Source organism: Phaethon aethereus, assembly GCF_964289735.1.
Source record: "Phaethon aethereus genome assembly, chromosome: 13".
In the NCBI taxonomy this organism is placed as follows: Eukaryota; Metazoa; Chordata; class Aves; order Phaethontiformes; family Phaethontidae; genus Phaethon; species Phaethon aethereus.
Window position 1 is genome coordinate 11,491,588 of NC_138589.1, and position 16,968 is coordinate 11,508,555.

Below are 16,968 nucleotides of genomic sequence, written 5' to 3' on the forward strand. Positions count from 1 at the left end.
AGCTTGAGAAATCAAATTAATCAAAATTGAAACACTGTGGAAAGTCTCAACATTAAAATCCAGATTTTGAATGCTTGGGTCTTACCGGTGAATACTTATGTATGTTCTTACGTGGTCTTTGTATACAATATATTCAGTTGAAGTTTCTCTCTTGATACAAGACTCCCCAAAGACATATAGATACCTTGAAGTGTAGAGGGATAAAGCTCTTTTAGTAAGGGTTTGAAGGCAGAGGCTTCTGCACTCATTCCTGTGCACATTCTTTCTGAATACCTCGTAAAATGTGGTTAACCAAATTTTGCCATTTACCTGCTAAAGACTTTAACTCAATTAAATCCACAGCTCCCGTGGCCATATTGATTCAGTCAGGGTGGAGTTTGCTTTACACCTTGATTCAGATGGAATCTATTTCACAGTTTTTGCTTTCCTTTTCCAGCCCTCATTCCTGAGGCGTTTTGCGAGTGGGCCCGATCTGGTGCATGAGCTGTTTCGAGGTTGCTGACCGAATGGCTATACGTCACGCAGGGTTTCGCATTTTCTAGTGTTACTGAAGACATCAAGCAACATTTCGGACCGTTAATTCGAAGCAGCATGCGGTAGCGTTTTCTACATCTCGTCAGAGTTCTCCGGGCCAAGAGGGCTGGCCGGACTCACTGAAAATGCCGGTTTTTTGTGGCCTCTTCAACCGACGCCGGTTGCACCGGAGGGACGCCGCGCGCCCAGGGCACGCTCCGGTCACCGCCATGCCCGCCCCGCTTTACCGTAGCTCCCCGCAGGAGGACGGGAACCGTGAGGGGCCCTTGCTACTATGAGCCCGGCTGCCAGGGCCGCCGGCAGGGAGCAGAGGCCGCCGCCTCTGGGGGAAAGACAGACGCCCTCCCCCCTCAGCCGCCGACCGAGGGCCGGGCCCGCCCCGCGCAGGCAGCGGCGCTCCGCCTCCCTCACGTGACGCGGCATTGTCCTGCGCGAGCCACCGTCGCGCCAAGATGGCGGCGGCGGAGTCCAGTGACAGCGAGGAGGAGGATTTGGTGAGCTATGGCACTGCGCTGCAGCCCCTGCAGGAGGGTAAGGGACCGCCAGGGAGCTCGCCTGCTCCTTCTCGGTACCTCCGTCATGCGTTGCGGCGGGCGCTAGGGAGCAGCGCGGGCCGGGAGCCTGTCGTGAGGCGCCGCGGCCCTGGGGCGGGGGTGTCCCGAAGGCGTGTCGCGGCCCGGCCGCCCGGTTCGGTCGGGTCGGATCCGGTCGGGGGCTGCTTCGGGAAGGCTGAGGCGTGTGGGCCCAGTGCAGATCTGCCTCTCCCTTCTCCTGCGGTGCGTAGGTGCTACCTTGGCAGCCGTGCTGGCACCGGCCCTGGTCGAGGGCGCACGGGGTAAAACAGCTTGGGCACGAAGGCAGGCTTCCTGCGACGGGGTTGTAAAAAGGTCCTGTCAGCACTACACTGGCTTTCCGGCATGCAGGTGTGGGCCTGGGGTAGCCCCGGATTTGTGTGGCACTGTTCTGGTTGGAACTGGGGCCGTGTCTGTCTTTCTGTCTGTTCCCCAAGTCTCAGAAAGAAGTAGAGTTCAAATATAACTGGTCAGGTGTATGGAATTATACTAACATGAACATCCTACACGTATATTCATGAGAGAGACTCAGCGTGGTCTCAGGACTTCTGTACAGCTGTGACTTCTGAGTCTGTGCCACTTAATTCATAGAAACACTGTTAAGAAGGTGCAAGTGTTTATGTCAAAGTTGACAGCTCTTGTATTTTGTTTCAGTTTTGGATATTTCTGATGTGATGTAATTTCTCAAGTCAATTATTGAAGTGATGAAATCCTGTCAGTGGTCTTAACAACTGAAAGTGACCTTTCACAGGAAGAAAAAAATGGTCTCAGAACTCATTAGGATTTAGGATTTCTATTTGAACACTTCAGGCTTTTACTTTAGTGGTGTATATCAACAATATATAGAAGTATTTAAAGTAGGGTGGGAATAAATGTAAACATAATAAATACTTTCCACTTCAGGGTGGCTACTGTTTGATCCAGCTCTTAATTGCAAGGAAGAAATGGTGTCTGGAACAAGTGTCCATTCTTTAATGCAATATTGTGACTTAGTTTCTGATTTATCTGACTGTAGGTGAACGAATTAAAAAGCCAGTTCCTCTTCAAGAACAGACTGTTAAAGATGCAAAGGGACGATATCAGCGTTTCCATGGAGCATTTACTGGAGGTTTCTCTGCTGGTTACTTTAACACTGTTGGCACAAAGGAAGGTTAGATATTTTTCTGTCATCTTGGAAGGGTTAATTGATTACCATAATTTAATGTTAGTGAAAACAAATTAACTGTCACTAAGCATTTTTTTTTTCTGCTATTCATTACACTGTAAATAGTTGAAATAGTATTGTTGAAGCTGTTTCCCCTTGAGGTTTTGGATTGCAGTTTTATAGATGTTCTCTTGATGTATCCTTAAGGTGTAAGGTTGAAATGTCTGAATTGTTTTCAAATACTATTTTGCAGTTTACAGTACCTTACGTAGATACTTACTTTCTTTAAAGGATGGACTCCTTCAGCTTTTGTATCATCACGGCAGAAGAGAGCAGACAGAACCGTTCTTGGACCAGAAGACTTCATGGACGAGGAGGTAAATGTTGAAAGCAATACAAATCTTCTGTTATTGTCCTGGTTTCAGCTGGGATAGAGTTCATTTTCTTCCTGATAGCTGGTATAGTGCTGTGTTTAGGATTTGGGATGAAAATAATGTTGATAACATACTGATATTTTTAGTTGTTGCTAAGCAGTCAAGGACTTTCAGCTTCCCATGCTCTGGCCTGCCAGTGAGAAGGTGGGGGGTGCAAGGAAGGCTGGGAAGGGACACAGCCAGCACAGCTGACCCAAACTGTCCAGAGGGATATTCTATACCATATGACGTCATGCTCACTATATAAACTGGGGGAGTTGGCCAAGGAAGCACCGCAGCTTGGGAACTAACTGGGCATCAGTCAGCCGGTGGTGAGCAATTGCACTGTGCATCACTTGTTTTGTATATTCTTTTAGCACTATTATTGTCATTATTAGTATTTTTTTTTCTGTCCTATTAAACTGTCTTTATCTCAACCCACCAATTCTACCTCTTTTTCCAATTCTCTTCCCTAATCCTGCTGCAGGGGGCGCGGCTGGAGCAAACAGCTGTGTGGTTGTTTTAGCTACCCACCAGGTTAAACCAGGACAGGAAGTAGTTGCCATGACAGCAGGTTTTTCAGGCAATAAAATCTTTCAAAGAACTTAAATAGTGAAAATGGAAGTAACTTTAAAATTACTTCTTGTATATAGTGTTATACCGCTAGGTCCTATAGGATGTTTCACAGATTCACTTAGGAAGCTCCTGTAATCTCAATATTTAAAAAAACCCAGAGGTCAACCCTTTAACTTTCTCTATCAGAAAATACAAATACTTTTGAAGACATTTGAAATACGACCATTCAAGTTATTGAAAAAGCAACTGTATAAACGGCTTAAAAATTTAGCCAATATGAGGGTCATATCCTGTTTTTACTATTAGAGCAAGTAAGCATTTGAGGGAAACCTATTTTTAATCTAAATTTTTCCATTTTGTCTATATTTCCCAGGATCTTAGTGAATTTGGGATAGCACCAAAAGATATTACAACTACGGATGATTTTGCATCGAAAGCTAAAGACAGAATAAAAGAGAAAGCTCGACAGATAGCAGGAGTAGTTGCTGCCATTCCAGGAACCACTGCATTTGATGATTTAATAGGACCATCGAAGTAAGTAAATTTAAAAAAACCCAAACTTAACCAAACAATTCCTTTCACTTAGAAATGTCATATTGGTTAGAAAAGTAATGTTTGACCACAGTAATCCATGAAAGAGACTGGACAATCTGCCGTGTTATACTTTCTAAGTGGCCTACATCTGGATTTTTGTTTCATACGTGCAGACTTGTGTCAGGTAAACATTTACAAACTGAGATGTAGTGTATATACAAATGTTGATACATTCAGATTTTATTTTAAAGTAGGGTATAAAAACATAATTTCAAATGATATGTATGTATATTATTTCTCAAGACGTATTAAAAACATGGTTTGAGGTAATTTTTTTCCCCTTTTGTTTTCTTCTTAGAATAACAATTGGGGTTGAACTGTTACGAAAAATGGGCTGGAAAGAAGGACAAGGAATTGGACCGCGAGTCAAAAGAAAGCCATGCAGGCAGAAACCTGGTAAGTTCAGTGATGTTCCTGAACTCATTAATAGAAAGTTAGCATTCATGGACTGATTAGAAAGTTCATTTTAAAGCCTCCTTTTATTTGACCTTTAATCTTTCTTTAATTTTAGAGAAATTTAATAAAGAACTGTGATTTAACATGATGCTATTATGTCTCTTACAGACCCTGCAGTGAAAGTATATGGTTGTGCATTACCACCTGGACTGTCTGAGGGTTCTGAGGTATTGAACAGCAAACGTTGTTTGTTGACTTACGTAGGAATGCGTGCTAACACATTTAAAAAAACCTTCTTTGATGTCTTTGAACAGTATTTGAACACGCAGTTCCAAGTTTTGTTAAAAGTATTCATAAATACTTATTATGCTTATTGTGAAGAAAGGTTTTCATGTAACTAAATTTATTCTTTTGCTACCTAAGCAGGTATAGTTCATACATATTTTCACATGTAATTTAGGAAATGCAAACTTGCTTACTCTCATGCTTACTAAATGTTGTAAAAGCTCAACATACAAAAGTTTTAGTCATATTTGCTGCTATATACTTTTATTTTGTACAAGGATGAAGAGGATGAATACCAGCCAGAGAATGTGACATTTGCGCCAAAAGATGTAATGCCTGTAGATGTGACTCCAAAAGAGAATGTCCATGGACTTGGCTATAAGGGTTTGGACCCCTCACAAGCTTTGTTTGGTGTATCTGGAAGAGAACATGTGAATCTTTTCACAGGTGGTTCTGAAGACCCAAGCAACTTACTTGGTGATCTGAGACACAGTAAAGGAAGAAAACTAGGTATTACAGGTCAGGTAAGGTGATTTTTTAATGCATTTTATTAGCACAGTAACATCTAAATACATTTTTTTTTTTCTTCTGTGGAAGGCACCTTATCATTGTAGGGTTATTGTAAGAAATCTTAAGTGTGGTTTGAGAACAGGATTTTTTTTTTTATTTTACTTAATAGGAAGATGTGGGCAAATCCTTGGAACTCTTAAATGCCTTCACTTATCGATATTGTTAAAGAGAACTATAAAATACTTCACTCTGAATAGCTGAGTAGAGAAAATTCTTGTGGGACTTTGATTAGAGAAAGTTAATATGTTTTTAGTTTACATTTTTTGTCAATTTTACTTTCAGTAATGTTGAATCTGTCATCTAGAGAGGTTTTGCTTCCCACCATGGTATTTACAGTTCTTATGTAGAAGCACTGTCAAATTATATTTCTGGGAATTATACTTGATTAATTTTCATGCCAACTTAAATTTTTTTCCTTTTGAGAACTTAACCTGCTCTTAGTCAGACTGCAAACGTTACCTTGTGGAATTAGGCTTCTGTCCTCATCCTGTACAGACCAAATTCACTGTCCCTCCCTGACAAGGGAGTGGAATATATTTGCTTCTGTCTTTGGTGAGGGTTTGGTTGTTGTTCTTTTTTCCCCCACTAATTAGTAGCACTTTTATTTTTAAAGCTGTACATTTTCGCCAGTATATAGATGTATAATGGACATCTTAGATAATATAGATGGATAGATACACATGTAGATGTGTTTTGACGTGACTTAAAAGTACTATTTTTGCACTTTTGAATTCTCATTATTTTTATTTAAAATATGGTTTAGGCTTTTGGTGTAGGAGCTTTAGAGGAGGAAGATGATGATATTTATGCAACTGAAACACTGTCAAAATATGATACAGTTCTCAAAGATGAGGAACCTGGAGATGGCTTGTATGGCTGGACAGCACCTAAGCAGTATAAATCCAAAAAAAGTAAGAACTGTAGCTCTATCAAAAGATGTAATTTGGGGGGGGTGGGAAGACATAAGTATAGTCTAATACTTTAATTTTTAATGGTCTGGTACCTTCTAGCCCTGATATGTGAAACTTCATCTATTCTTCCTTCTGTATTGAAGTGTCCAAATTTGGAAGTAATGCCAATGTAGATTAAACCCCAAAATTATATTTTTAAAAGGACAATATGTGCTGCTTTGTGAGATAAGCATTCCGCTCCACTGAAGGAAGCAAGTGATGGTGAATCCTGGCTACAAAATATGACCCAACACTTGGAAAGAGAATTTTTTTTCAAATAACATTTATCTTGATATCTCTTTATTTTTTAGTGCAACTTTTAAATACTGTAATGATTTCTAGAGTACCTGTTGATGTTAGTTGTACACAATTAACGGCACTCATGATGTTAGCTATGCACAGTAGTGATACTGTTGCCTCACTGTTAGTCATGTTCATCTTGCCATAATGTCTCTGGTAGTGTTTTTTTAGCTGTATAATACTAATCCAGATTCAGAAGCCTTAATTTTAAATGAAAGGCAGTGAAGACGAAGAACCACAATTATGCTTCATAAATATGTTGCAAAATTGAATATATTTGGATAAAATGCTTTTTGCCAAATAGACACATTTTCAATAGTGACCAATGTTGTGGTCATTTTGTAGGGTCTGAAAGAGAAGTGAAATACATAGGCAAAATCTTGGATGGTTTTTCCTTGACATCAAAATCATCAACTCCAAGCAAGGTAAGCAGATTTTTTTTTTTTTTAATTAAGAATAACATCAGCAAATCAACATGTGAGTTGTGTAGACTTTACTGTTGCTTAATGTTTTTTATGTTCTTAGAAATAAAAGTTCTGGTCAGCAATAAAGATTGCTAAATGAGCAAAATTACAGCGTTGGAATTCAGTACAAACCTAAAATTTGTCAGGCTACTGGATGAATTTAAACTTATGACTATGTTTTGGCTTTGAGCAAATGCTTTCCACACTATCCACTGTTATTTGCCATAAAGTTGGAAGAATGGTTTGATGTAAATTTGAAATTTAAAAAAATGTACGTCTTTTGCTTCTAGATCTTTCAGATGTAGAATTCAGTTTTCTGTAAAAATCAGGCCCCGTGCTTCAACTTCACTATTTTGCTAACAAGTTAATCTTTTAGCCCTATTATCAGGTTTGCATCATTTATGCCACACATCTATGCATAAATTAGAATGACAAACAGAATTGTGTGACATGGTCCTCTTTCTAATGAAGAAAAAGGAAGGAAATTTGTGTGGTATGTAAAATTGCATCGTATAGGACGCACAGGGATAACCTTTGAAGTAACAATTTGAATCAATAAAGTGGGGGGAAAAGGGCTTTTGAAAGACATTAAAATACAGTAAGCGCAGAAGTACTCAATATTCCAATTGATTAAATCATGTGACTTCTGTTTTTAAAAAAATAATTATTAAGCAATGCTAAGAGCATTTTCTCAAAGCAATGCCTATTAAGACTTCTGCTGATTTTGCAGTAGCTTGATGTGCGTGTTTTCCTATCTTTCATAACCTTTACATATTAACAATATGTTAACAATTTGTTCCTGAAGTTTGTATTACAGTGTCATTTACTGACTGGGTCTAAAAGAATCAGTAGCTTGTAACATCTGTTTCTATTGCTGAGATGTAAATGGAGGAATTTTTAGACTGAGGTGACCTTTTTTTGGAACACATTTGTAAGTGTTAAATACAAAGTTGTATCTCTCTCTTAGTGGATTTTTGTTTTGTCGTCCCCCTGCCAAGGTTTATCCGCCACCTGACCTGCCACGAAATTACAGACCAGTCCACTACTTTCGACCTGTGATAGCAGCTGGGAATGAAAACTACCATTTACAGAAGGCATTAGAGGAATCGACTGGAAAACTTCAGAGTGATACGCCACAACAAAGCAGGCATGCTTTGAATGCATCTCAGAGGAGGGAACAACTAGGAGAGACTGCTTTAAAAGGTATTGATACATGTGACCACACCTTTGCTTTGTGTTTCAGGTCCCCTGTTTCTTTATTTAACAGGAAAAATTTGGTCTAGCCTTCAACACTATTTTCTAATAGAAAAATATTAATTCTAGTTGGATTAGCTAGAATACCTTGTCGTTGCTCAGTTTCACCTCAATAGATGAATTGTTGACATACCTGCCTGTATTTTCACCCACTTAAATATTTTAAAGACAAAAAGTATATGTGGGGGGTGTTTTGTTTTTTTTTTCTTTTTCTTTGTGGCCTTATTAAGGATTCAGAATATAGTAGGCTGTGTGTGGGGGGGTGTTTTGGTTTGTTTTTTTTCCCCTCTGTAGAATGAGATTTCACTAAAATACATGCAAATTCACTTAAAAAGTAATTTGTAAATGTGGTTCGCATTTGTATCTATGTTAGTAAAGTTTACAAAGTAATGGGTAAATATGTGGTAAATAGCGTAAGAGAAAGAAATAGTTGTAGTAGTTTTTCATTTCTATCTATCTCTTACTGCTTTTTTTGGTTTTAGGTCCGGCTCCTTCTGTTTTGGAATATCTGTCTGAGAAAGATAGAGAAAGACTCAAAGAAGTGAAACAAGCATCTGAACAGCAGATGAAAGCAAAAGTCTTGCCTCAGCAGTCACGAAATAGCAGATTCCAGCCAGCCTCCCCAGATGTTGCTTCTCACAAATGGCAAATGTTGTTGGGTGGGCAGTTAGCAAATGCTGGTTCGAGTGACTTCAAACCATTCGCAAGAAATCCAGAAAAACAAAAAAGATACGAAAGTTTTGTGAAAAGTCTTAAACAAGGAGAAAAAGGTAACTGAAGAGATTAATTCTGACATTTTAATTTTTAAGAATTTTTTTTTATATATATATTTTTCCCCCTCCTTTTTCATCCTGTTGCATTTTATTTTCACTATGAGTTCTCTTCCTGAATTCCACAGCATTTCTCCCTCTACCTCTTTTTAGGGTCAATATTAAAAGAAATTTTTCCTGATACTTAATTGTGTTGACTTCAGGAAAACTCAGTATTTTAAGTGTCAGCAAGACTTAATTTTAGGCATTACATTTCATGCTTTTATGCTGTAGCAGAAGTGAAGTTCTCCAGGATGTGCTACTTAATTGCCTGTATTTCTGGGTTTCCCATTTTTCATTTGGCAAAGTAGACTTCAGCTTTGGCCAGTACCATAAACTGTGCATGGAACAAGAATTTTCATTTAGTTTGTTTCTGTCTGAGGAGTAAGACTGACACATCCTATAAAGGCAGAAAGATTATTAGGTCACAGTAAAATGGCAATTTTTTGTCTTTTCCCACACAAGACAGGAAAAATCAAAAGAAAACCCATACCCTGAACTTCCAGAAGAGATAAGAACCCTAAAGTAAATGAAGTAGTTCACACTTGTCAAAGCTTGTATTGTGTGTTCTTTAGATACTCAAACTGCCACTGTCACTTACATTTTCCACAAAATTTTGTGGCTGTAAAGTCATAGCACACATGCAGAGCTTTTACTCAAAACCAACGAAACTCAATCCCTTTCATCTGCTCTTTTTGTACCTGCTGTGTCAGGTAGAAAACCTGATTTTGTTGTTTTAGGATTTTTTTTTTTTAAATAATTCTTTTATTATATGAAAAAAGATTTTTCTGGTCAGTAGCCTCTTCTGGTTACTGCATTGGGACAGACTACTTGAGCTTTGAACCCATTGTTTCTTTGTTCAGGACTGGGGTTTTCCCTGTGTAAAATTGAGTATCCTCTTATGACTGTAAGTGCCTCCTTTAGTCACAGCACTGAAAATGCAGAAATAGTTAAATAACTTGAATGGTTAAGATTCTGTTTCTAAGTGTCTTTGCTTGGCTGGTGTTATTTCCCATTCTTTCTAGGAGAAAATGTGAACCCGTTGCTTTAAACAGGTTCTGTATTGTTTACAAAAAGCTGTGTCCAAATTCTTTATCAGTGGGCACTTTATATACCAGAAAGCTCCTTGAAGTTACAAAAGCCTGGCCAGGCTTACTCACTGGTTAATTTTTGTTGTTCTGTGTTTTAGTTAACTGATAAAGCATTAGATTATACTTTTTGTTTTAAGTACCTATTAAATACATTAAGTATTTTGAACATTCCTTAGAGGGCAATGAGTAAGAAGTCAGAGTTACAAGTAAAATTGTTTAAAATATCTATCTTGCATTTGGCAAATGCTGTCATTCTTGTTACCTTGAAAAACTACCTCCGCTTATCAAAAATTAATCAAGATTAATACCATCCTTAAAGTAAATACTCATTAAATACTTGCAAGGATATTTGCTTATTATCTTATTTTTGCTTGAAAAGCATCAGACCTAAGTAAGCAGTAATCTCTGCTAAGCATTTCTCTCCTTATCTTACAGTAGATACATTGGAGCATTATTTAGACCCAAGTATGACAGAATGGGAGCGAGGAAGAGAACAAGAGGAGTTCTTCCGCGCAGCAATGTTCTACAAATCCTCAAATTCAACACTGTCATCCAGGTTTACCCGGGCCAAATACGAAGACGATGTTGACAAAGTTGAAGTTCCTAGGGACCAAGAAGTATGTGCTGTTTACAGTCTTTTTAGTACATTGGAGCTGCAGTTGCTGCCTTAACCCTGATTTTCAAAATTCTTTCTTTTTAAGGGTCTTTTGTTTGATACAATCCTTTATATGACTCCTTTGTAGATATAATGTCAATGTTTTGTTGCCCTTCTGTTTAGCAAACTTTTGAAAAAATGCTCACTGCATACAAAGTAGTGATTTGTTAAACTATGCTTAAATATTTATGATTCTGTCCTGTTCTTAGTCTTACAACAGTAATAGTCAATTCTGTAAGTTGTTACTTATTTAGCAGCTATAAATGTTTGACTTTTTCAGAATGATATTGATGACAAGGAAACTGCTGTGAAGATGAAGATGTTTGGCAAACTCACAAGAGACAAGTTTGAATGGCATCCTGAAAAGCTGTTGTGTAAAAGATTTAATGTTCCTGATCCATATCCTGAGTAAGATGTTTGATTCTGATATTTTTATGGAAAATCTGGCTTGATGTTTTCTTTTTGTGTCATAATAGATGTAATACAGAACTGCCTAATGTGAGGCAAATAAAAACCACGTTTACATAGTGACCTCTGATAAAATAGTATGCATTTTAAGGACTACTGTAGGTGTTTCAGCGTGTTGTAGATAATTTGAAGCCTTTTCTGTATTGAAAACAATAATGAACAAACATTTTTATTTCTCTCTAGTTCTTCCATTGTTGGGTTACCAAAAGTGAAACGAGACAAGTATTCTGTGTTTAATTTCTTGACTCTACCTGAGCCCACCACATCTGTAACTCAAGTAACAAATGAAAAAACCCAACAGAATAACAATCTTAACAGTAAGTTTGTTGTTACTTTTATTGATTTAGCTATAAATGAAATAATAGTATAGAAAAAGTGTATCTTTGTCATGGAGAACATAATTATCCACCTGATTTTTTTTTTAATTAAAAAAAACAACAAACAAATGAAGAAAGTGAAAATAAATTCAGTGACATAAAAACTGAAGTCAGTCATATTACGCTTATTGCTTCCATCTAGAAGACTTTTATAAGTCAGATATTCATTAGAAATATTTAAAAAATGTCAAACTATGCTGAAGAAGCAGAGTAATTTAAAATCAAGTAGGCCATGAAATGCAGACTAACTTGGCATGCAACTGATTTGAATGTTTGGGACTTTTTTGTAGAACCAAAGAAACCTTCACGATGGGATGTGTCAGATAAAGAGAAGGAGAAAAAAGATTCTATCAGTGAATTCATTAGTCTTGCTAGATCAAAAGTTGATGTTCAGCAGCAGCCACCAGTGCCAGCAACAGAAGAATGTGGAACTGTGCCAAGTGAAACAATTCCCACTGAAGTGAGTTTACAATGGTCTTTGAACTTAAAGGGGAATAGCTGTAAACTTTCACAACCCTGAAATAAGGTTGGGTAATATATGAATTGATACAATATAGATCAGTTAGCAGAACAGCCAACTCGGGGTAAGCAAAGATGTGAGATCATACTTTGAAGAATTTTGAGGTTCTAACTCCGAGATATAAAACATTTACTTGCTGTCCTTGTATGCTATATGACTATACTTGAAGTAGCAGCTTAAGAGAAGATAAAATGTAGCTCAGCAGTCTGGGAGTTAAATTCAGTCCCTTACACCCAATTTACTCACAGGCACAGAATGTTGGGGTTTGGTTTTTTTTCTGCTTTGAATGGAGGAGGGTGCATACTTCGGGAAGAAAGATGTTTTCCTTTTGCTTAAATTTAGTAGTGTATAATTCAAGTTTGAATTAATGAATTAGAATTTATAATATCTTGGGATCTCTTTTCAACTGTCTGTGTAGCACAAATTGCACTACCCTTTACAGGACATTTACTTAGGTTAAGCAGCGTTTCAGAGTTTTACTGTTTTGGACTATCAGTTCCTAAGACTGTGTATTTCATGGCTCATGTGGTACTTGAGTGTTGTAAATACATGTCAGCATGTTTGAAGTTACACTTACCAGACAGAGATTCTTAGTTTCTTTAGTGTTTAAAAACAGTTTGTTATGATGCTGTTTTGCAGGTAGCTAATGAAGATAAGGAACAGGAAGAAGAAAGCAGACCATCTATGGACTTATTTAAGGCCATCTTTGTGAGCTCCTCAGATGAGAAATCATCTTCCTCTGAAGAAGAGAGTGATGAAGAACAACAACCAACTACTTCAGTAGTAGATTCAGAAACACCCAAGGAAGTTGATCCTCCAGACAGTTCTTCATCTAATGTACAAGGTAGTACTTATTGGATGTTCATTTTTATAAATACCTTGTAAAAGCTTCATTTATGAATCAAATGCTGCAGGACTGCTAGGACAGTGCTATGCTCTTGCGCAGATCATCTGGCGCTAGTGTAGCTGGGCATGTAGAAAATAGGAATAATACAGCACTGAATAAGGCTTTGCATGTTATAGTGTTACTTACGTTGCCATGTGTGTTGTGTAGATTTTACAAGAAAACTGCCCTATGGAATATGCTTGTTTAAACAGTGAGGGGGAACAAAACATCTAATCTCAGGGCATACTTCACTGAGAAATACAGGGAACCTTTAATAGCTATAATTTTATTAAGACATCAAAAAGTTGCATTTTATTTGTATTCTAGTTATAAAAGTTGCCAGAATACTTCCACAAGAGAGGGAGAACACCAATGTTTTACTCTACTACTTAGTAAAATTTAGTAAGCGAGCTGTAAGAAGTTCCCATATTTTCAGGATGTCGCTAAATTAACAAAATGTACAATATACTTAGCTTACAATGGAAATGCTTTGTCCACTTATTGTTACAGTTGGTTCCGTTAACATCTAACTTCTGGTGTTTCTTAACTTACACATCTTGTCGAGTCCTTTATTCATTCTAAGTAATGGGAAAGTAGTACTGACTTGCTAAATGAAAGCAAACACATGCACTGATGTTAATTTAATTAGTAATTGTGTAGTGTAAAAGGTCAATTTTGATTAAAACGGAAAAAAACCCCAACAGTATGTTGACATGTTTCGAAATGTCAGCTATCCAGTTGGCCAAAGCAGTGCACCGAGATACAGGATGCTGTTCAGTTTGCTTTCTTAGAGGTTTTTAGAAAGATTCCTTTAAATTTCTTCAGCACTTCTTGGAAAAAGTGTTACCTTATTTTCCTTTCAAATAAAAAAGTTTTTGTTTTTTCAGTAGAGAATGTGGCTGCTACAGCTGATCCTGGCGTTTCTTTATTGCCTACTTCAAAGCAGGAACTGGATGCAACAGAGGAATTCGGACCAAAGTTACCTCCAGCTTTTTCTTCTGGTAGGTTCTGTAGACCTCTAGTGTTTAAATTCCGCACATTGAAGTTGTATGTAAGATATACAATATTTGTTCTTAAAAAAACATTTTAAGTAGGTACTTCACCTCTTAAACGCCTGTGTGATGTCAAACTGGCATCAAGAAATGCTTTGTTACCATGCTGTGATCCACTAGCAGGAACCTCTTTCCTCTGTACCAATTTTGTTGTAGCTCTATAGAGCTACAATGGTAAAAAATTGTAGTGAAAATATAGGACCAGCCTTGCAATTTCTTTTAATAACAGATTGCAAAGGCATTTAATTACAGTAGGAAGGTTGCAGTTAGGAGTTTTAGACATTTCGTTTCCATTTGAAAGCTTAGATTATTTTTTGAACTATCCTATTAGATTAAAAGTAATATAAAATTTAATAATAAAACTACTTTTTTTGTCCTTTTTTTGTTTCCACATTTGCTTTGTGCTTTAGGCCCTACTTGGCAACAAGAACCAATGGTGCCAGCAAGTTTTCCTGGGCCTAGTAGGAAAGAAAAACATAGAAAGAACAGAGAGAAACACAAGACTAAGAGAGAACACAAACACAAAAAGGAAAAGGTATTTAATTTAAATAAACAATTTATTGATTCTTTGATCCACCAGTCAAAATTTTTTATTATTTATGTTAGGTTGTAGAACATAGACATACTGGGACTAGAACTTAAGCAACTGAGTTTCTCAGATGACTTGAAACCTGAACTTCAGAAAATTATCTAGCTAGGGTGCTGCTTTTTCCATATATACAATGTCACTACAGATACAATATTGTGGGTAGTTTAATGTTGTATGCTGAAGATCTCAGGCATATTCTGAGAACTGCATATAATTCGTGGCTTGTATACAAATAATAGTAATGACATTTCTATTTTAGACGGGGTTGAGCACTTGGGATGAAATGAGTGATTTTGTATGTATTTTTTTTAGCTCAGTCTGAGTAGTGGAAAAGAGTCATTGTCAGGTGTTGTGTTTCAGTTAAACTTGGAGTCTGCACTGAAGTAAACATTTTGCTGGTTTTGCCTTTCAGAAAAAAGTCTTTCACAATGAAATAAGGGATTATTTCTCTTCTTTTACAGAAAAAGAAACATAAGAAGCAGAAAAACAAAGGAAAACACAAGAATAAAAAAACAGAAAAAGACAGCAGCTCAGATACTGCAGATAGCAGTGACAGCCTTAGTGATATAGATACCACAGGCTTGTCACCCAAAGAACTTCTAAGAAGGTAAACAAAAAGTTTACTTAAACACAAATTTTGCAGTGGAAAACCAAAACCTCGATTTATAAGTTGTCATTCTAGTGAACCTATTTGCAGTAAATATGGATCAGCAAGTCTCTATGAATATAAAATACTGCTCAGGTTTTTTTTTTTTTAAAGTGAGGAAAGATTACAAATATTAGGCATCTTAAGCTAGAAGATAATTAATTTTAGGATAGAGGCATCTTAAGGGCACTAAGCACACAACTCTGCTAGTGAATGGAGTTTCTAGTTAAAGATGACTCATATTTTTGGAAGGTATCTGGAATGGGAATTAAAAATTGACAAGTTAAAAAAAAAATGGGTGCATGTGGTGATTCATATTTCCATTACTTTGTCGACTTCTCTTTACGTGGAGACATGGGAAGCAACATTGTCTGCTTCAGAATGTTCTGAGTCTGCTTGGGTTTGTTGATAATTAGCAAAAGATCTGATTCAAATAGACCCATTGTGTGGCATTGATGCTCTAAGATAATTCTGTGCTTGAGCAAGCAGCAGTGAAGCAAGCAGAACAATGCTTGAGTCATGTACATGTCTGCTAAATTGAGACACTGCTGTTACATTTTTATAAACTAGAGACTTGAACATAGTGCCAACAAATGTGAAAATTGAAAAAGAACCGTTTGCAATTTCATTTTGCTCGCACACTTGAAGTAAAATACAAACAAAAGTAACTGTGTCTAGTTCAGATCATAGTCAACTTTAAGTGCATCCCCTGCATTGGCAGGTCACTGCATTGGCTTCTGCTTAGCGTCTCTTACTGGCTGAATGAGAGGTCTCAACATATTTTTTGAAATGCCACACCCAGCTGGCCTAATGACAGAATGATTGGGGTGTGGGTATTTAGTGGAACGCACATGTACCAGTGGAAAAGCTGGCATTCCAAAGGGCTCTGCCTTCCATTCCTTTGGAACTGAGCTTCAGTTATATATTGGTGTTTTCTTATTAAAAAACAAATGACTTCTCTTTTGATTCCTGAATGGCTAAAATATGTATTTATGCATTTTGCACAAAACAGACTTCTTTGGACAAACAGTTATTTTGGAAGTCTTTGCATTTGCATGTCTCTATTTACATCATGGAGAAAATGTTTTATCTCGTGTAACTCCTATCTCCCTTAAACTAAGGATTAAGAAACTGCTTAAGTAATTAAATGTTCTTCAAGTTGCCTGTTACTTTTCAGTCTGACCGCTTTCTTTTTCTTTCTCCCTTTTAGATTAAAACAACTTCAGTATTGAAGAGATAGCTTGCTTTCTTCAGTTTGATCTCAAATTTTTGATCTCCTCCATGATGGTAGATCAATCATGTATACTTTGAAGCACTGTAGATACTGTATTCATATTGAATTTGTTTGAAAGTAAATGTGCATATGTTTATTTTGTGATGCTTCATATGTTCAAAATGTATTCATTATGTAATGTTGAAAAGACTCCTTCCTGGGCAGCATAATCTGAAATATTGCAGGCTCTGTTTTAATTAACATGAAACAAGATATTTCTAATGCAGAATTTCACTTTGCAATTTTGCAGTATCTGGCTGTACTTGGAGTTATTTTTGTATCTCCAAATTGCATATAGTATTTACCATAGCAGGTCTAAACCAATAAACTGTCATTTTGACACAAATTATTAAGGCTAATGCACTAAAAGGTTAGTACTTACAATGGAAACTGCTTATACCTCTTTTTGTTTCATGCAGTACATTTAAAAAACAATTGTCATCTTGTAGAATTCTTTTAATATAAACTATGAAATAATACTGATCTGCTTTTTGAATGATGAGGCTGTTAAAGTAGACCCACAGGACTTCTCTTTCCAGGTGCGCAGGGA

At 37.1% G+C, this 16,968-nt stretch overlaps 1 protein-coding gene across 1 annotated transcript; it reads left to right on the forward strand.

Annotated features, from left to right (window-relative positions):
• Positions 1-986: 986 nt before the first annotated feature.
• GPATCH1 (G-patch domain containing 1) lies at positions 987-16,431 on the forward strand (the record flags this gene model as incomplete). The annotated part of the gene is made up of 20 exons (XM_082005891.1): positions 987-1,065; positions 2,122-2,256; positions 2,542-2,627; positions 3,613-3,773; positions 4,132-4,229; positions 4,398-4,456; positions 4,793-5,038; positions 5,848-5,995; positions 6,680-6,759; positions 7,797-8,001; positions 8,535-8,822; positions 10,388-10,569; positions 10,888-11,015; positions 11,259-11,392; positions 11,743-11,912; positions 12,612-12,816; positions 13,749-13,859; positions 14,321-14,445; positions 14,961-15,106; positions 16,356-16,431. 20 exons carry the CDS (start codon positions 987-989, stop codon positions 16,375-16,377), a joined length of 2,808 nt encoding a protein of 935 aa, XP_081862017.1. The 3' UTR covers positions 16,378-16,431.
• Between the last annotated feature and the right edge of the window lie 537 nt (positions 16,432-16,968).